Genomic DNA, 21,449 nt, shown 5'->3' with positions numbered 1-21,449 from the left:
AAGTTGATTTAATTCCAAATGCAGTGGAAATCGCTGCTAATCCGTTTAATCTTTTGTGTCAAACCAGATTAGATAAAGGATTACATATAAAGGCAGATTAAGTGAATCAATCAATGACAATAATTGGGCTATTTAACAAGGTAATATGGGTTTGATAGTAGGTGCACCAAACCACTTGAGACGCCAGCGTTTTAGAAGACATGATTTTTGACTTGGCTTCCCTGGAAGACACTCGTGGGCCATTTAAAAAAAATCTATTTTCGGCTACAAATAACCAACAATTGTTGAAACAAAAGCCGCACGATGTGAGTGGCATTGGTCCTCGCGTGTTGGGTAATGTAAAACGATAAAAGGCACCACACTTTGTCGACGCGCCTGTCAAGTGGCTTTCATTGTTTCCACACTTTACATTTATTGACCTGGTATTCAAAAAGGTTGACTGGTAGACAACTATTGACTACAGGAGCTTTGCGTTTTCACGGCCTCTTTGAAGGGTCATAGATGTTAGGAGCGCAAGCTGCAGAACACTGGGGATCCCTGGGAATCCAGCCACATGCGCCAGAGCAACAGGAGCAGCAACAGCGCACCGAGCGCTCGTCCTCCAGCTTGCCAGACAAATTAGAACGCCAGTCGTGGGGTGTGGAGGGATTCCTGCATTCACAGAGATGAACAAATAAAGCGTTCTTTCTTAAGTGTCACATCACACGGGGACACATTGTCCCTTAATGTGTTAAAGGCAATGGTTTATTCTTCAAGTGTCAGTAGAAACCCAGACTCAATGTAGCTACTGAATCAAAGGTATTTAATCGAATAAACACTTCGATTAAACCCATTATATTTTATCCTAGATTAAACGCATCAGTTTCATGGATCTGGAACTGGGGAATGTAGTTGGAAGCGTAGGCTAATCATAATCCTCTCAAAAGCGTAAACAGCACCTATAAAAGTGTTACATAGTTATTATTACGTTTATCCTCGACGGAGATTAAGAAGATTATTGATTCACTACATCCTAGACTAATTGATTTGTCTATCTGTGTTAATCTGAAAATATGGCTGCCCGCAGGCTGTTTCAGATTAGTGAGGTGTTTGTCTTATAGCGTCCATCAAATAAACCTAAGGAAAAGGGGAGCGAGGGGGGTGGAGGGTCGCCTGGTATCACTGCATTAGTTCCTATTTCTATTCATTATTCATCACAACAACTATCTACAAGTTTAAAAATTCAAACTTTGTCAAAAATTAACAATCTGTTCAGATTATAATTGATTTAAAAATATTTAGATTGTGAAATTAAGTCCTTAACAGAAAAGTGCTACATGCATGAAATATTTTACAAACCAGCAACCAGATTTTTCGTATGGGAGCTGTCAGGTGCTGAAGGTCCAAATTTCGCAACTTCTCTAGCTCGTCAGAAGAGTGATAAAATCTTGTCAAAAGATGAACGTTGAAAGTTATGAAACAGGCTTAATATGAAGGTAAACATAATACAATTATTAATAGGTACAAACTGTCTAGTTTGTTCCATGACGAATTAAAACCCAACTGATCACACATTAAAACTACACATTACAAAATGCTAAATTAGTAATATAACATGACATCTGACAATTTTGCTGAAGCATAAATAACAGTGGAATTGTGATTTTTGAGTCAAATATGAACAAAAACCAAAAGGGCCCAATTAAACTACTTAATATTAGTAATTAGTCAGGTGATTTATATGTTAAAAATACAACAAAGTTTCACTGCGCACGGCCTTTGACATCATCAGCAATATATGGCAAGGATTTCCCCCTAAAATGTCCAAACTAGGCACGGCTTTATTGTCGCAATTTATTACCAGCATTAAAAAGTGTTGTGAGTGTTATTTGGTCTGTATATATAAATGTATCCATATATACACCTTTCCCCTCATATATACCCTTTAAGTTCGAATATTGGGCATGGGAATGTTCTGTTAAAACAATATATTTATGCAAAACGAAAAAAAAAAAAAAATTCCAACCAATTGAGAATCACTGACTGAAAGATGATTTTAGCAGCATATTTTTAATATTTAATAATAATTTAATACATTGCAAAGTTCTTTACATACGGTTTTACAATTTAGATTATTAGTGTTGTACAGTAGGCTACAATTTAGCCTACAATGGCCTATTATGTTTATGAACATAATTAACTAATATTATGCGCGTTCATATTAAGTGCGTTCTAAGGAAACAGTAGGCTAAATCGGCACGTTTAACACACGTTTAATAGGCCTAGTTTAAATCAATTGTTTTCTGAAACTGGGCCCGTGTTATCGTTTTTGCAAATAATAATTATAGCTGTCTTAAATGAATCAGATTGCATATGAATATTGATATTTGTCTTTCCCTCTTAGTTTATTATGTTCATAAACATAATAGGCCATTGTAGACTACTGTAGCTTACAACCGTATGTAAATAACTTTGCAATAAGATATTAATGCATTAAAAATAATCTGCTAAAATCATCTTTCACTCAGTGATTCTCAATTGGTTGGAGTTTTTTTTTTTTTTTTGTTTTTTGTTTGGAACGTTTTGTATAAATATATTGTTTGAACAGAACATCCCCATGCCCAACATTCCAGTGTTAATACATTAAGTACTGAAATGTTGCCTTAGAATCATGCAAATTTATTTTAACTTTTTTTTTTCTTTTTCTTTTTTGCGGTTAATCCTGGCAATGACAAGATGATGACGTTCGCGGTGTTGTCAGAAATATTACACCATTTCATGTTTCAAATAATATCAAAAGCACTCTGATATTAAACTCACAATGCAAGGCATAAAGCGTCATAAAGTGCACATAAACAAAAGTGCGATTTTCTAGGTGACTTGAATGAGTCTGCGTATGATTACTCTGATTAGCTAGTTACTTCATCATTTTGGGAAACAAACAGTGAAAAATTCTAAGATGATATGTACAATAGTTTTCACTTTAGGCAAAAATGTTCCTAATTATGTCTATTAAATAAAAGCTAATTTACACAATACCTTAGTAACCGGTCGTCCTAATTAAAGGAGGTGCTGTAGGCCTATATGCGGGATGGTGCAACAAGTGCTTTGTTGCTAGATCCTCAGTGACACCTAGTGTTGGAAGATAGCATTGTCGTATTACATTTTAAGAACTCTTAAGTGAAACTGCATCACAATTTGACCTAACATGACTTGTATTTAAGTGAATTGGATATGTCCTAATCACAAACAGAATTCATAACACAATTTTCTTCAGGAGCCGCTTTATTAAGCTATCATTCTTGTTTGTTGCGGAATGAATTATACACAGATGATTTGAGGAATAATGAGGAATATTATTAGCTTTGCAAGCACCAATGATTGTTTACAAACAGTCTTCCCGCCCTTCGTCCTCCACGCAGCCCAGTCAACAACATTTGGCTAAACTAAGCTAATTAATTAAGCAGGTTGCTGACCTAGTCAGACTTACCTGTAAAGAATCCCACTAGTTCTCTTAAAATCCTCCATCTCATGAATATGATGCCAATGTTATGTTGCACAGCGTCTGGCCCCAGTATTTGGTGATAGCGAATGAGCGTTATGTTGCTTTCGTTACAGCGTCTCCTTTTGTTCAAACTAGGTAACTGCAGGCAACATTACAGGGGTGAATTCAAGTGAACTGGGACATTTTTACTCAGTTATCTCAATGCAAAAGCGTCCCTTTTTACCTGAATTCACTCCTAGGTAGTCTTGCTAAAACTGTAAATATTATACAAACATAAAAAAGGAGCTTATATCCCACCGAGCAATATCCGTGTTCCCGTAAAAGCCACCTGAACAGTTGGCCTATGTTATGTAAAGCAGTAAAATTATGACAATAAGCTTTTTCATTATAAACCCAGTGTTTCTTACATCAGTAAGGTTTTAAATTCCCATCATGACAATATTGCAAAATGAAAACAGTTGTGTATATTTTATAATGCATGTCAAGACAAATAAAGTTTCAAGAATTTATTCTTTGTTCATCGTATGTATGCACATATAATGTTTATACATACAGTACAACATATTCACAATATGAGGGTGGCATGACAGATCACTAAACAGAATCAAAACCGTATAAAATAAATCCTAAATAGATAAGACAAATAAATAAGTACATAAATAAATAAATAAATAATAGTATAAATCAGATATATATCTATAGGACTCATATTGTGTCTGCATGCTTACAGGAACATCCTCATCATTGTTTTCTTGTACAAACAATATAGACTAAAATAAGAACAAGGGGCTTTGATACTGTACACGAGTTCATGAGGCTACTTGACTTCAACCAACAGAAAAAATTCAAAGATTGTGTTAACCAATAAAATCAGGAAGCACTTTTATAGACTCGCACACACACGCACACACATGATGCACACAGGCTCTCACACACACCTAATTACCATAAAGATACATACATTCTTTTAAAACACAAACAGACTCACGCCTGTGTGCAGTGAACACGCAAACACGCTCACAAGAAACACGCGTAAAACGTCACCACTGGGAGACCCTGAATTTGCTGCACTCACTTCGTCTCTGTCTTTTCCTGAGAGTTTAACGCTAGTTTAGCTCACCTGACGTGGCCGATCAGGCAGAGTCACACGGTCCTCTCAGAGTCACAACCCTTTTGAGCACAAAGCTTACAAAAAAAACTTCCCCCTGTGCCCCGACACAGTATTAAAACACATTAAATTAAGTCACTGAAATTGCTACTGGAAAGACATAATCTCGTGAACAATGATGAAAAGCTTGCATTTTATTAAAACTCCCCTTCTAGTGTCATTTTTTTTTTGCAGTCGTCTCATTGAAGTACCTCTACTTGTCTACATAAAAATCCACAGAAGGCCCCAAATCTATGTTAGAAAAATGATTAGTAAGTTTATTCGTAGTTTATACACTAAAGAATATAATAATGTGCCTAAATGTCCCATATATGACTAAAGAGGATTTAAAATAAGAAGAACTGCTCAAGAGTGGCCATTGATAAGCGTTCACAATAGCAAGCGTCAGAATGACAAGAAACAGAAATGGCTACGGAATAGTGAAGGCATCTTTTCATTAGCAATGAATCAGTTTTACATCAAAAGAATGTAGCAACATTAGAATTTCTCATGAGTATTGCTTTTAGCTTAAAATACCCTGTTATATGGTCATTATTTTCCAATTGTACTATAAAAAAAAGAGAAAAGAGAGGGTAGGGATGGAAGCGTGGAAAAAAACAAAAAAAAAAACTGCGAGCACTTCTGCTCTTCAGAGAAAAGCAGAAATGCAAAACGACAACAGGATACAGTATTTCCCAAATGGCAAGAGGGTCTGAGAGAGAGGGTTTATCTACTTCACATGGCTAGGAACGTAATTCACTATGATCACATCTTTTTAGATCATCAGATTAAGACAATGTGTGAAAGAGAAAGACAGATGGGAACGACTGGAGAAGTAAAACATTAAACCTGCTATAACATTCCTTCAACCCTTAAGGAAAAAGGTACAGACAGATTATATTACAAACACCCAGCCTGTTCCACTCAGAGTGAATGCGCTTATGTTTATTATTTGTCATAAGTCTGCGTAGAACTGTTAAATGATAAAGTATATACGTGTGTATATGCCCATGTTTATCTACATGGTGAACAAAGGTCAGCCCATGGCTCTGAGAGAGGTCATTACGCAAGTATGCGTGTAACCGTGTTTATATGCGTTTACAAACAAATCGCATGTAACCACATGCGTAAAAATTAAAAATAGTATATATAAAGTGGCTGAGCTCCAAATAGTGTGCGTGTTAATGATCTAGTCATAGATCTTATTCAGGGTACGCAGTTAATTTAACGCAAATAAAAGCGAGGCTACGAGGGACAGTTTAGATTCTGTTCTAGATGTAAAGAAATGCTGCTGTATATGAACAAAAGGTTGATAGTTGTATTCAACAGTACATCATTAAGCACTGGAAAAACCATATTATAAATGAGGACTTCCCTGTTGAAAAAACAGCATATGCTGGTTGGGTATGTTTTACCTAGCATGGCTGCCGGTCTGAGCTGGTTTAAGCTGGTCCTTAGCTGGTCTTAAGCAACTAGCTCCTGTTCAGGACCAGCACATGACCAGCTTGAACCAGCTCGTGACCAGCTAAAGATCATCTTAACCAGCTCAATCTAGCTGCCATGCTTCAAAGCATACCTAACATCCATATATATGCTATTTTTTCAACAGAGTTTTGTTTAATTGTCCAGTTAAAATCCTCACAACAAGATCAATTAAGAAGCAACACTGCATAAGACATGAAAGACTTGCTGTTAGATAATGTATGTTTAATACTAGTGTATTTTGTGCAACCACACTGGCATTTTTACAACTTTAAAACAAGTGAAATTATTAGCCAGTGTTATTTTTTTTCCTGAAAATATAAATTTTATACTTTTATTCAGAAAGGATGCATTAAATTAATCAAAAGTGAGAGTGAAGTCATCCATAGTGTTACAAAAGACTATATGTTCTTTTGTACTTTCTATTCATCAAAGCATTCTGAAAACAAATGTATCAGTTTCAACAAAAATATTAATTCATAGAAGTGTTTTCAACATATGATAATGATAATTTTTCTTGAGCACCAAATCAGCATATTAGAATGATTTCTTAAGAATCACTGAAGATTGGAATAATGGGTGCTTTGCCATTACAGGAATACATTTTAAAATAAAAACATAAACATAAAATGTTAAATTGTAATTTTTTTTTACAATATTACCAATTTTTACTGTATTTTTCATTAAACAGAATTCTTAACATCCCAAAGTTTTGAACAGTAGTGTTTAAGATATAATTTATGAAAACAAGTCTTAATATTTTATGCATTGATGCTTCTCAAAGAAAAAAAAATTTTGTCATCATTTACTCACCCTCATGTCATTCCAAACCTGTATAAGTTTCTTTCTCATGTTGAACACAAAAGAAGATATTTTGAAGAATGCTGGTAATCAAACAGTTGATTGTCCCCATTGACTTCCATAGTGTTTTTTCCCTACCATGGAAGTCAATGGGGACCAACAACTGTTTGATTCTTCAACGTAAGAAAGAAACTCATACAGGTTTAGTACAACATGAGGGTGAGTAAATGATGACAAAATTAAAATTTTTGATTGAACTATTCCTTTAAGAGTATTAATACAACAACAACAAAAAAAACTTTCAGGACTTTCAGGACGTTTAAAAGGTTAGTTAACCCAAAAATTAATTCATTAATTACTCACCCTCATGTTCGTCAGTGGAACACAAATTAAGATATTTTTTATGCTTTCTGACCCTTCATAAACAGCAAGGGTACCACCACGTTCAAGGCCCAGAAAGGTACCAAGAACATTAACAAAATAGTCCATGTGACATCAGTGATTCAATGCATGTGCACGCTTTCTTCGCACGTAAACAACGGATGCTGCTGACGTAGAACACGTGCACGTGCGTGCGTCGTGATACTCTCCAAAATGGTGCTAGGTTGACGCAGAGGTGAAGAATTGTTGAATAAAGTCATTATTTTTGTTTTCTTTGTGCACAAAAGGTATTCTCATAGCTTCATAAAATTAAGCTTGAACCACTGATGTTTGCTTCCATGAGATTAAAAAACAAGGAAACTATATGTTAATTAGGTTGACCTTAAAACAGCATAACCTGCAGCCTTGTTTTCATTTGTGTAAAATTAAGCAAGTCATTTTTCCTGACTAACATCTTGGGTTCATAGAAATATGATGTACGTCTATGTTGGTTGTCATTTTTGAAATGATGAAAGGTCAAATTACTACTCCTGTGCTATTATGGTGCTGGTGTCTGTCGCTCCAAATTTACAGTGATCTTAGCATTAGGCAAATATAGATCTGTGTGACGTGTTGTGCTCACGGCGGAATTCTGCACTTAGGCGTTTGTGTGTGAGTGCGTTTTCATGATTGGCAGTTTCATAGTCTGGTCTGCGCTTCAGGTATATAGATCTCGATGCTGTCTGCGCTCTCTGTGGCCGAGTTCTGCCGTACTGACGCGGCTCGTTTGGCCGCCATCAAACGCTTGCGCGCCTCCTGACGCTGCTTCTCGGTGCTTTCCAGCGAGCGATCTCTGGCCAGGGGAGGGTGGCCTTTCGGGGGTTTCTTTGGCACTGGGGGAGGCAGCCTTCTCTCCTGAACAGGGATGACAAACAGTCAGTTAGCCGCCGCGGCGGGCGGAGAAAGACGAGCGGAGACAGCAATATGGCACACCTGCACACAGACAGCGCTAAGGCCAGCCGCGGCTAGCGTTACGGAGCGGCGCTAACGCTTCCGCGGCCGACTGAGTGCGGTAAGAGAGCGGCCCGGCGGGGGTGAGAGGTTGGGGGCCGCTGCCCCCATGGTGCGTGCCGGATGGAATGACTTCTGAAAACAGCTCACTGTCAAACAAACAAACAAAACAAACATGAAGAGGATGTCAGGAAATTAAAGAGTGAATGAAACATTCACAGTCACATTAGACCAACAGACCGACATGAGCCGTAGGGAGGCAACAGCAACATTTCAAGAGGCAAATTTATAATAATTCACAATAGTGTGGATTTTGGAGGTTTGTTATTGCCAGTGCCCACCCTTGAATGCATAATATCACACTACAGAAGCAACAGACCATGCACATGAATGAAAAAAGCAACATTGCCCTTCAATCAGGCAGCTAGCATGTCTGCATTCTTTTTCTTCATTTCTCAATGACTCCTTTCTGATTCTGCAAGTTTGTTTTACCTTTCTTTCAGGGGGGTCGAGGGGTCTCCAGTTGTTGGCTTTGAGCTGGTGAAGCTCGTCGAACTTTAAGCTGATGTTCTCAATGGAAAGTTGAAGCATGTCCCAGAACCCTGCGAGATCTTGAGCCACTGGCCGTGGGTGAGCGTTTGGATTCTGCTGAGCCAAAAGAAGAATTAGCTGTGCTGTCTAAACATCTGATAAGCCTTAATAGAACGGTTTTCTTGGAGCTGGTGTGTCCATTCTGGTAAAGTGCAAAGGGACACACAGTTCCATTCTTTTCCAAATATCTAGATACACTACTGTTTAAAAGTGTGGGGTTGATAATATTTTTTTTTATGTTTTTGAAAGAAGTCTCTTATGTTCACCAAGGATGAATTTAGTTTAAAAAAACATACAAAAGCACAAGCAGTAATATTATGAAATATTGTGAAGTCTGTTTTGATAAATAAAAAGAAGAGTTTTTATTTGAAATAAAGCCTTTAAAACATTATAAATGTTTTGACTGTCATTTTTCATCAATTTAATCCATCCTTGATGAATAAAAGTACTACTTTCTTTGCTTTCTTCTCAAACTCTTGAGTCAAGGTTTTATTTCTATAGCACTTTATATAATAAAGATTCTTTCAAAGCAGATTCACAGTAATAAACAGGAAAATAGCAGAATTCATGAATTAAACTTCATCAAATACACTTCAGTGTATTACAGTTTAATACATTAAAAAAGGATCAAACACTCACTGATGCTCAAGAAGGAAACACGATGCATTAAGAGCTGGGGGTGAAAACTTTTGAGCAGGATGAAGATGTCATTTTTTTCCATTTAGTACTGCATTTTGGAAGCAACAGAAAATACTCAAATGTTTCCCGGAAATTCAAGAAGTTTCCACCCCTGGCTTTTAAAGAAGAAGTCCACTTCCAGAACAAAAAATTACAGATAATGTACTCACCCCCTTGTCATCCAAGATGTTCATGTCCTTCTTTCTTCAGTCGTAAAGAAATTATGTTTTTTTAAAGGGAAACATTTCAGCATTTTTCTCCCTATAATATACTGATATGGTGCCCCGATTTTGAATGCAGTTTAAATGCAGCTTCAAACAATCCCAAATGCGGTTGTAAATGATCCCAGCCGAGGAAGAAGGGTCTTATCTAGCGAAATGATCGGTTATTTTCATTAAAAAAATACAATTTAAATACTTTTTAAATCTCAAACGCTCGTCTTTGTCTTGCTCTCCTTAAACTCTGAGTATTATGGTTCAAGACAGTTAGGGTATGTCGAAAAACTCCAATCGTATTTTCTCCCTCAACTTCAAGAATCATTTCAAAATCATCCTACATCACTGCAGAAGTACCGACCCAGTCTTTGCAAAGAGAACATGCAAAGAAGATCAAACACCCTTAACAGGTAAAACAGCGATATAGGGCGATTTTGAGGTTGAGGGAGAACATGAGATGGGAATTTTTCGGCATACCCGAACTGTCATGAACATCTTGGATGACAAGGGGTGAGTACATTATCTGTCAATTTTTGTTCTGGAAGTGGACTTCTCCTTTAATGCACTGTGTTTCTGTCTGGAGCATCAGTGAGTGTTTGAATCTTTTTTAATAGCTGTGTTTGAGTCATCATACAGTCATTGCTGGAAAGGGTTCAAATATGCAAAAGATGCTGGAAAACTGAAGAATCTGCAGAACCTGGAGGATTTTTCTGAAGAACAGTGCTCAGTTTAACTGTATAGAACAAACAAGTGACTCATGAACAACTATCACAAAACAAAAAAAAACAGATCGTAGATCATCCAGGTAACCACACACAGTATTAAGAACCAAGGGTTCCCAAACTTTTGAAGGGGGTTATTTTAATAATTTCAGCTATTTTTTTGTCGTGTGGACTATATGTAAACATCTTTTATGTAAAATATCTTACCCAGGACAGTACTAAATAAAAATTAACATGCATTTTGTATGATCTCTCTTATTTTGTTAAAATTATTCACAGATTCTGCAAGGGGTTCCCAAACTTTTGCATAAAACTGTATTATATCAATTTGATAAATATAAAAATCATTGCTTTAGTTCAGTTTAACAACAGAGTAAAGTTCATCTATTCTGAAACAAATAGTCAGCTATAAACAGTTATACAGAAGGCAACAGTGTCTTATTCAGCTCAGTTCTATGTGATTCAATGGTGATTCAATTTGTAATGTAAGTTGATTCTGTCAAATAAATGCTTATTATATAATTTCTACTAGTACTCACCAGATTTTCCTCGCACAGTTCCCTGAACTGCTGAAACTTCTGGGACATAAGCAGCTGTGCACTTCCCACTGCACTACGGATCTTCCCCAGGACTGAACAGCACACAAAAACAAACAGGTGAGCAGGATCAGAAAGCTCTCGGATTTCATCAAAAATATACTAATTTGTGTTCTGAGGATGAATAAAGGTCTTACAGATTTGAAACGACATGAGGGTGAGTAATTAATGACAGAATTTTTATTTTTGGGAGAACTATTCCTTTAAATAAAAACAACACCTGAGATTTTAAGCAAAGAGTGTGAGGACCAGGATGTCCAGCAGGGGGCAGATTACTTTAATGCAGATGAGATTAATTAATTAAATAGTTGTTGCATTTTTGCATGTGCTATTTCAGTGATATCTGCATCCTTAATCATCTGCAGTCCATATTTAAGTTGCTGTAAATTAATACAGCTTAAAAAGTTATTTTCACAGGCATGTTGGGCACTAAAACAATACACAGAGGACACAGTACCAACTACAATGTTAAAAACGATAATTTACTTTCTTAAGATAACTGACCTGCTATAAGATTTTTATACGAGACTCCATTATGGGTAAACAAGACACTAACCTTCATCAGGAAGCTTGTTCTCCTTCTCATCATGCTCCATTTGCCTGCACCAGCCCTCCATGCGTTCTGTCTCAGCCTGCAGGAGCTTCAGGAACCAGCGGCCGTCACGCTGACAAACCGAGCGGCCCACGACTTCCAAGGGATCTTCCGTTACGCTATCGATCCAAGGGTCAGGTGGAGGCAGGATGGAGGGATCAAAGCCAACGTCCTCATAGTCATCTGAGGTACAGGCGTGGTAGTGATTCCCTGAGCCCTGGATGCTGACGGTGGAGGTGGCGGCATCACGTGAGTACTGCCTTGACAAGCAGCCCGATGAGGGGAAATCTGTGACAGGAGAGTCAGCTGGTGTGTAGTCCGGAGTGTCCAGATCAGCCTGCACCGCTGCCGTCACGCTATTAGAGCGCTTGAACCGCCGGTGACTGAGCCCAAGAAAAACAAAAGAAACAAGGTTTGCTTCAAATGCACATAAAAAAGTAAATCTTAATTTAGATTTTGTGGTAGACAAACTGTTTTCATTATTATACTGAAATCATTATTTAAATATAATGATTCAATACAATTATGAAAAAGGGCATAAATGGAACTAGGAAAGATTTAAAATATATTTTTTTGTATTCATTATGTCCAAGTACTCTTATGACTCAAATCTAGGAGTTCTGTCTTAAAACATGAGTTGTGTACTGCCTACATGTATAACACAAAGTAACTTGTTTGAGATGCTCTTGTAGGCACAAACATAATTTATTCGGCAGACAAATAACCACTCAAGTGTTCCCCAAAGAGACTTATTTAAAGCACACATCTAGTGATAATTTAATAAAATGGTGTAGCATAAAAATTGCATAAAATAATGCATCATTTAAAGCTGGTTTTCTGTCAACACTTTTCAGTGATGAAATAATAAACATTTAAGCTCTCCTTTAGTTTTGTTCCAGCATATCTGATGAAATCGTTTTGCTAAACTTCATGTCTTATCGAAAAAAATAAAGTACTATGTAGTGGTACTTCGAAATTAGGCCTTTTAGGGTGCAGCATAATCTGTTGTCTACAATTTGCGGCATCAGGAGCATGTCTATAGTGCCTAAAAATCCTGTCTAGCTAGGCAGTTTTGAGAAGATGCATGGTGTGCCAGCTTTAGTGCTCCTGGGATAATCCTGTCCCTGCTCAATAAATTTAATAAAGTGAAAGTGTTTCCATAATGCAGAGTTTCTTAATCCTTGATTTTAATGCACTCTCACCTTATGCAGCATGCAATATAACAGCTGCAGGGGATAAACAATATTTTTCAGAAAGCAACAATATGGACTTTGAAACACTGCATTAATCTGTACATTGAAGCAGTTTTTATAAAACACACAGATCAGACACATTTTAGACCAAGTTAATTAAATGAGAGGAAATGGAGCAAGGAAGGACACAAAGAGCAGGTCATGATGGGACTTGTTTTTAATCATTTTGGATTTTGGATTTTTTTAGAAAACTTTCGATGCAGCCCGAGTCAATATAATAACACAATGGTGTAATCAAACAATATTGACCACTACTTGTCTATGATGGTTTCTGCTCTGAATCACTGGATGCTAATCTAACAAAAACAACACAGAATAAGTGTTACATTACTTCTAAATTACTTCTAATCTAATCAAGGATGCATAATAATGAAAAATGTGAGTAAAGACATTTAAAGGGGGCATCGGATGCCCATTTTCCACAAGTTGATATGATTCTTTAGGGTCTTAATGAAAAGTCTACAACATGCTTTGGTTAAAATTTCTTTTAGGTAGTGTAAATAACACCTTTTTTACCTCAAAAAATCAGCTCTGCAAAAATCATCCTGTTCTGGTGAAGGTTGCTTTAAATGTTAATGAGCTCTACTCGCCCCACCCCTCTCTTCTCTCTGTGGAGTGACAAACCTGTTTACTTTAACCACATTTAGCTGCTAAACTTGCTAACTAGCATGTTATTAGGAAAGGTGATCGCAAAGATTCATAAAAAACCCCTTATACTCACTTCTGCTGTAAGTGAAGCTGAATCACAAATGATTTGCGCGAACATAGACGGATATATGTAGAGCGGAATGCGCATTCCCTTCACAAACAAATGTAATCCACTGCATCTTCAGCGGCTCAGATGTCGGGAGTAAATGACGACCACTATGTTCATTATTACATCCAGCAACACAACACCTCAATTGCTCAATCTGAGATATTCTTGTCTAACTTACATCCCTGCTCCTGCATCGAAACAATGGAGGTCGGACTGTTTCAGCTGATCTGATGTAAGTGGGAGCGGCCTCTGTCTCAGACAGCCATCTGAGAATGGCTCGATTTGAAAAAGGGGATATTATTTTTACAGATTAATTAAAAACCACTACATGGATTTTTAGCATTATAGAGTAGATGTGTACATACACTGCCAACACACATTAATGTTCAAACAACATGTAAAAATGAACTTTGCATCCGATGACCCCTTTAAATGTGACCTATCTGAATCAATGATTCGATTACCCATTCATAAAGACAGTCACTTACTTAGTTCCTGAATGAATCAGCCGTTCAAACAAATCAATTGAATAACTGATTCAGTGATAAACTCAGTGACTTGCCGCCACCTACTGACAGTTTTAATTTCATTTTTAAAGTATCATTTCAGTTAGGTATTTAAATCATTTCAATCCATCAGTCAATATTTCTGTTTTTCAAAATGTTATAAGTAAAACATTAATCTCACATTGTTATGAACTGTTATGAATTCATGTTTTTCTCTGCCACCTCTGTAGTGCAAATGAATTTTGTTAATATTGATTTCTTTGATTTGTAACTTCTAATTCTGCTTGCTCTTAATGGATTGTTTGAATTAGAAATGTAAAGAAAGGTTACACATATAGATTTTTGAATTTGACATAAAAGATTTCGAATTTGACATTTTTACGCAACTGTTCTGACACTATCATTTTATTCCTGAAAATATCCCACCATTCACTGGCATCCAGGTCGCACACATTCCCATGTTGTGCCACCGGACAGCAACTGTTTTGCTGTAAACTGCACAGCGGTAAATTTTCTGTCGTCTTTGCAGGACTGTAATATGAAGAGTGTACGAAGTAACATATCTTCAGCAACAGTGTGAAATTAGTACATAACAGTCACAAAACTGGTATAAACATTGTTCTGTCTGTGAGCATGTAAGAAATACTGCTGCTGCACATATAACATACATGAAATTTTCACAGTCTACTGTAAACTACAATGCGAAAATGGCATTTGCAAAAAGCGGAGAGAAAAAGATGTGTTTTCAAGTGAAAACGTATAAACATAGACTCACCCATGATCTTCCTCAACCTGAATCCCCACTGACTGAAACTTGGACTGGTCCTCCAGGTCCTGGTCCTCAGGCCCATCCACCTGTTTAAACAGATCACACAGTAAACCAGCCACCTCCACACTCATTTGAAGAATCATCTACCTCAGGGAGAAGTAAACAAATCTCCAACTCACCCTGTGTGGGTTTGTATACAGAAATAAAACGATCAGCTTGTGTAAGACTTAACTTGTGTGAATATATATTTTAAGAATTTTGTTTGTGTACAAACATCTGATAAAGTGTATATTACAACTAAATGCTGTTCTTATAGTGTGCAGGACATCTCCTGAATCTCACTCACCTGGATGCCGATAGAAAGGCACCTGCTCTTCCTGAGCACATCCCTGCGGACGTCTTCCAGGGCTGGTATGGGTATGGGGACGGGCACAGGCATAGGCATAGGCATAGGCATGGGCATGGGCATTTGCATGGGCAGCGGAGAGGGAGGGGTAGTGCTGATTGTGATGGTGCTGTTGCTGACGTGTTGACTGACTGGGCCGTGGATCTGAGCGTTGGCCGCTTCGATGGCTGCCGTCAGCGCTTTCATGCTGTCAATGCTCTCGGTGGAATTGCTCAGGCCAGAGTGGAGGACGGGCTCGCCCCGCGTCCCGGGACCGTCCATGTAAGCGTCCTGCGCAGACTCGGTGCTGCTCTGGGCCGTGATGGAGATGAAGGGCTTGGTGGAGGTGCGAGGAGGTACAGGCGGAGGAGTCTTCTTGTAGGTGGTGATACATGATGATACTATAGAAATAAAAAGTACAGTTATTAATTTTTCAGATGCTTTTATTCACACTAGCTTACAAATAAGGACGGATGACAAACGTATTCAAACAGTTGAGGTAAATGCTTAAAAAAATATCCTTAAAGAATTTCAGAATTTCCACAAAAATATTAAGCAGCAAATGAGCAGAGTTGACAATAATAAGAAATGTTTCTTGATTTTCAAATCAGCAAATTAGAATGAATTCTGAAAGATCATGTGACACTGAAGACTAGAGTAATAGCTGCTGAAAATTCACTTTTGCCATCAAGTATATATTAAATTAAGATATTTTGAATAGAAAACAGTTATTTTAAGTTTCACAATATTAAAATTTTAACGTATTTTAACGTATCATTTTATTGATCATTAATTTTCAATTATTCAAATCAATTATTTTATTTAGCAAGAATACATTAAATTGATCAAAAGTGTAAGTAAACTGTAAATTGTCATTACATATAATTAAATTATATTTTAAATACATTATATATTAAATAAATTCTGAAAGATTATGTGATATTGAAGACTACAGTAATAGCTGTTGAAAATTCACTTGTTAATAAATTCAATGTATTAAATCTGAAAATATTTTAAACAGAAAAGTTATTTTAAATTGTAATAATATTTCACAGTTTTTAATGTATTTGTGATCAAATAAATGCATTCTTGCTAAATAAAATAATTGATTTCTTAAAAAACGAAAAACGAAATAAGAAAATAAATTATGATTAAACAATTACAAATTACAAATGTTAATATTGTGAAATATTATAACTTAAAACAACTTTTCTATTTTAAAGATCTTAAAATTTAATACATACTTGATGACAAAAGTGCATTTTCAGCAGATATTACTTCAGTCTTCAAAGTCATGATCTTTCAGAAATCATTCTAATATGTTGATTTGAAAGTCAATAAAGATTTCTTATTATTATCAGTGTTGATCATTTGCTGCTTAACATTTTTGTGGAAATTTTTTTGATTAATATAAAGTAAAACAAAACAAAACAGCAGTTAACTAAATATATAATGTATTTAAAAATATATATATAATTGTATGCAATATAACAATTTACACTTTTGACCCTTTCAATTTAAAGTATTCTTGCCAAATAAAATAATTGATTTCTTAAAAAACTAAATTAAACTAAACTAAAATCTTACTGACCCCAAATTTTTGAATGGTAGTGTAAGTGTGTGCATGAGTAATTCAAATCCTTTGTTTAAAGGGGTCATCGGATGCCCATTTTCCACAAGTTGATATGATTCCTTAGGGTCTTAATGAAAAGTCTTTAATATACTTTGGTTAAAAATTCTCAATGGTAGTGTAAAACAACACCCTTTTTGTGAATGCCTATCTTGCAGTAACTTGCCATTACTTGAACGAAAAGTCAACGCTGCCCACCGTTATGCTGGCGGTTGTTAAGTTTTCCACAACACACACAGCTAAGCACATTAAAAAGACCAGGAATGTTTTGCTGGAGTCATGGGGAATAAGAGATAAGACTCAGAAGAGACCACGCTTCCAACATGACTCTGTGTGCTAATCTTTTGCCTTTGCCACCACCTTGAATCTGGTGGTAAAAAAGGCCCTTGCACAAACCATGGATTTGCAAGAGATTTGTCTCAGAAACTTTTTCAGGTCAAGCCCAAATGCCACACAATTACACTCTGTGATCCAGCAACAGATGGGACCCAAGATGGATCAGCAAATTGTGCATGTTTCCAGTGTTTCTGCTTCTTTACCAGTTTTAACAGTTACTTAAATTCTATATCAAAATACAATTTAAAAGTAATTTAACAATTATATATACATATTCATGATCTTTTCACAATATTATTTGACCAGCAGGGGCCACCATGCTATAATATTTATTGCATTCGTTTTAATTTTAAGTCTTTAAAAAGCTTCTGACAGAGAGCATGATTAAATATTCCCTTATTAACATACTTATGGAAGAATCCCATTATATCAGTGGGCCATCTGTTGACATTGAAAGTGTTATCTTGAAGCGCTACTTCTTGACACAGTGCTGGTGGAGCACTGACTCATTTCCTCCAGCACTTCACTTCAAAGAGCGAAACAACCCTCACAACCCAGACTAAACATGAAATCACTAATCGATAGCTGCATGAAGCGCCAGATAGAGGTGTGTGTTGTGAGATAAACAGTCAGAGAGAGTTTGTGTGAGCAAGGCATATATTTTCCTTATTATTTATTCCACTAAACATCCACAAGGGGGCAATCTAATGTGAGACAGAGCAGCTGTTAATGTCCTCTCTGATTTCACTTTCTCATTCTCACACTCCTTGGTATTTCTCTCCTTACATATTCAGTGACTTCTTTCTTCTCTCTCTGTTGAGAGTGACTTTTTTCTACTGTTTTTATGTCCCAACATGCATGTGTAAAATTATTTATTATAAATAAATGATAAAATTATAATTAAATTATGATTACAGTACAAGGTTATATTACATAATAATAATAAATACATTCAATAAGCATCTCTGACTTAATAAAAAAAAACCATAGTTTCTGTTTGGGGTCAATTTAACCACAGCAAAAATACACTGTAAAAATCATTACACATGCTCATTCATTAATGTTACGTCTATCGAGTCTCTGAGACCCTGAACATAAAGGAACATTTTTCAAAGAGAACATCTGAATCGTGTTATTTTTTACAATGAATTCTCTTGAGAGAAGCTAATAAAGTATCAGGGTGATGACTCTTGATCTCAATGCTAAGTGTTTTTCAAGCTATTGAAATGGCCTTGGGATTTTTTAGATGTCACACATGGCTGTTAAAAACAGTCAAGATACTGTATAAAAGCATAATATTCTTTTGTCATTTGTGCTTACATGATATCATTCAAGCTGAATAACACACAGGCAGTGAAACCAGACATTAACACCCTTTTATAAGCATTCTTATGGAAGCCCACTTCTGTCACATAAGAATAGAAAAACATGGTTTAAATCATAATTATAACATATTAGTTCATTATTATGACATACAATGTGAATTTATTAGTTACAAATACATAACTATGTCATAATTACTTGTCATAATTTTGACCTTTTGTCATAATGAATAATTATCTCACTATTTTATCTCATAATTATGCTTTAGTATTTCATAATGACTTCTCGACTTATAATCATAGTTTATATAATTTTGACTTTTTGTGTCAATTTCGTGGTTCTAACATTTTATCTCATAATTGTCTTTTTCATAATTCTGTCATTTGGTCTCATAATTACGACGTTCATAATTCTGTCATTTTATCTCATAATTGTATTTCATAATTTTGTCATTTTATCTCATAATTACGACTTTCGTACTTCTGTCATTTTATCTCATAATTGTTTTTTTTTCATAATTCTGTAATTTTATCTCATAATTGTATTTCATAATTTTATCTCATAATTACGACTTTCGTAATTCTGTCATTTTATCTCAGAATTATGACTTTCGTAATTCTGTCATTTTATCTCATAATTACGACTTTCGTAATTTTGACATTTTATCTCAGTTGTCTTTTTCATAATTTTGTCAATTTAATCTCATAATTACGACTTTCGTAATTCTGTCATTTTATCTCATAATTACGACTTTCGTAATTTTGACATTTTATCTCAGTTGTCTTTTTCATAATTTTGTCAATTTAATCTCATAATTACGACTTTCGTAATTCTGTCATTTTATCTCATAATTACGACTTTCGTAATTCTGTCATTTTATCTCATAATTACGACTTTTGTAATTCTGTCATTTTATCTCATAATTACGACTTTCGTAATTCTGACATTTTATCTCATAATTACAACTTTCGTAATTCTGTAATTTTATCTCATAATTACGACTTTCGTAATTCTGTCATTTTATCTCATAATTACAACTTTCGTAATTCTGTCATTTTATCTCATAATTACAACTTTTTAATAATTCTGTCATTTTATCTCATAATTATGACTTTTTCATAATTCTGACATTTTATCTCAATTATGACTTTCATAATTCTGATATTTTATCTCATAATCATGAATTTCGTGGTTCTGGCATTTTATCTCATAATTACGACTTTAATAATTCTGACATTTTATATCGTAATTATGTCTTTTTTATAATTCTGAAATTTTATCTCATAGTTATTACTTTTTCATATTTCTGACATTTTATCTCAATTATGACTTTCATAATTCTGACATTTTATTTCATAATTATAACTAAGTATTAGGACTGGATGATTAACCGAAAAGTGAGTGGTGCATTTAAGGCGGCATGTCAAGTCAATGCTGCAGTGCCGCTCAAAGTCATTTCCAAAACAGTGGACCAATCAGAAGACAACAGAGGCGGGGCAAGTGTAGCGAGCTTTCATTTACAGTAGCAAGTTGGCATGGCAACTTTTGTATTTGACAGCAACATGGTTTAGTAGGTATTCTTGAGCACTGCATCTTGCATTTTAGATGCAAAGATGTGTTCGCTGTGAATGGCCAGTAAGAACCTGAAGTACATACTTGCACTTATAGAGTGACAGGACAAGATTGCTGAGAGGAAGATCACATGCAATGAGTCAGATTCACATCTGTAACTATGAGGGCAAAAAAAAGTTAATAAAAACATACAAATAATCATTCATAAATTGTAATTGAGGTAGAATGCTCAATTAATCCAGGTTTTGATGTTAGGTCACATCGTCCAGTCCAGCCCTACTAAGTATGTCATAATTATTTACCAAAGCTTAATATTTGGCAAAAAATGGGCTTACCTATGTTCCCCTCTTGAAGTACCTTATAAATCTCAGTAAGATAAGACTGTGCTGTTCACAGGAACAGTCTATCACATTTTCATTGGCAAGACGCCCATTCTTGTTTGCTTCTTTGACAACCGGTTACACAAAGAAAGCCACGGTATGTGTTTGAATAGCTGAATTCATCTCCCCTGAGCTTCAGTGTATCAAAGAGTGCATGTACACACAATTGCTTCTACAGACTTAATCTCCATCTCTCACACCTTCATTTATTCACATACATATGCTCTGCATCCACGCAGAAGTTCACACACGACTGCAGCCAAAACAAATGCTTTGTTTTATCTCAAGACGTCTAGCTGCTAAGTTCAGGACAAACTTGTGTTCTGGAGCTGCAGTGTGCACCACTGAGATAACAGCCTGTAGATCAGATGCTGCTCCAGCTCTAGAGATTTCTGTCATACAAGCGTCCTCTCCTCTAATTTCACCCCCTCCCTCTCTAATCAGCGCTCTCTTTTCATGGTCCACCTGGGTTTGTAGTGATACAGGGGATCACTAAAGCTGCATTGTTGTAAACCGTGATTGTTTTTGTATAATTACCAATGAGACTGCTGCTGATTGTGTCGTTATCTTTGCCATTTGTTGTTGATATACCAAAACAGATGTTCACAGGAGTGTTTGACAATTAGTCTCAAAAGCATCCTAATAGTTGATGCTACAATAACTTGGAAAGAGTAGGACAGAATGTTACTGTAAAAATGGTCATCATGATTAGGATTTGTCACATGAGGTTTATAGAGAAGGGAATGGAAATTGAGGGTTCTGAAAATGGCCGGAGTTTACATCAAAAAAACAACCTGAATGTTGTTTCTAATTGTTCACCAGTTGAAAAAAGCAGAACACATCTCAAAGGCAGTCAAAA

General features: G+C 35.8%; 1 protein-coding gene and 1 long non-coding RNA gene across 3 annotated transcripts in view; both read right to left on the bottom strand.

The window, feature by feature from the left end:
• Positions 1-366: 366 nt before the first annotated feature.
• On the bottom strand, positions 367-3,569 carry LOC127173859 (uncharacterized). The gene is made up of 3 exons (XR_007828813.1): positions 3,470-3,569; positions 3,019-3,111; positions 367-651 (listed from the first exon to the last, which is right to left on the bottom strand). It is a non-coding gene; the product is annotated as an uncharacterized LOC127173859 (long non-coding RNA).
• Positions 3,570-3,965: 396 nt separating this feature from the next.
• The window catches only part of dlgap1a (discs, large (Drosophila) homolog-associated protein 1a), a 129,074-nt gene continuing 111,590 nt past the window's right edge, over positions 3,966-21,449 (bottom strand). The window contains exons 7-12 of one of the 2 annotated variants that reach the window (XM_051131005.1): positions 15,311-15,750; positions 14,971-15,050; positions 11,644-12,062; positions 11,031-11,122; positions 8,778-8,930; positions 3,966-8,189 (exon numbers count right to left, since the gene is read on the bottom strand). In XM_051131005.1, the coding sequence (XP_050986962.1) occupies positions 7,974-8,189; positions 8,778-8,930; positions 11,031-11,122; positions 11,644-12,062; positions 14,971-15,050; positions 15,311-15,750 (1,400 nt within the window). In that variant the 3' untranslated portion in view covers positions 3,966-7,973. The remainder of the gene's footprint in view (positions 8,190-8,777; positions 8,931-11,030; positions 11,123-11,643; positions 12,063-14,970; positions 15,051-15,310; positions 15,751-21,449) is intronic. The other variant, XM_051131013.1, reaches the window with a different exon arrangement.

The sequence above is a fragment of the Labeo rohita genome, chromosome 2 (assembly GCF_022985175.1).
Source record: "Labeo rohita strain BAU-BD-2019 chromosome 2, IGBB_LRoh.1.0, whole genome shotgun sequence".
In the NCBI taxonomy this organism is placed as follows: domain Eukaryota; kingdom Metazoa; phylum Chordata; class Actinopteri; order Cypriniformes; family Cyprinidae; genus Labeo; species Labeo rohita.
This window is presented reverse-complemented; position numbering and strand designations above follow the sequence as displayed.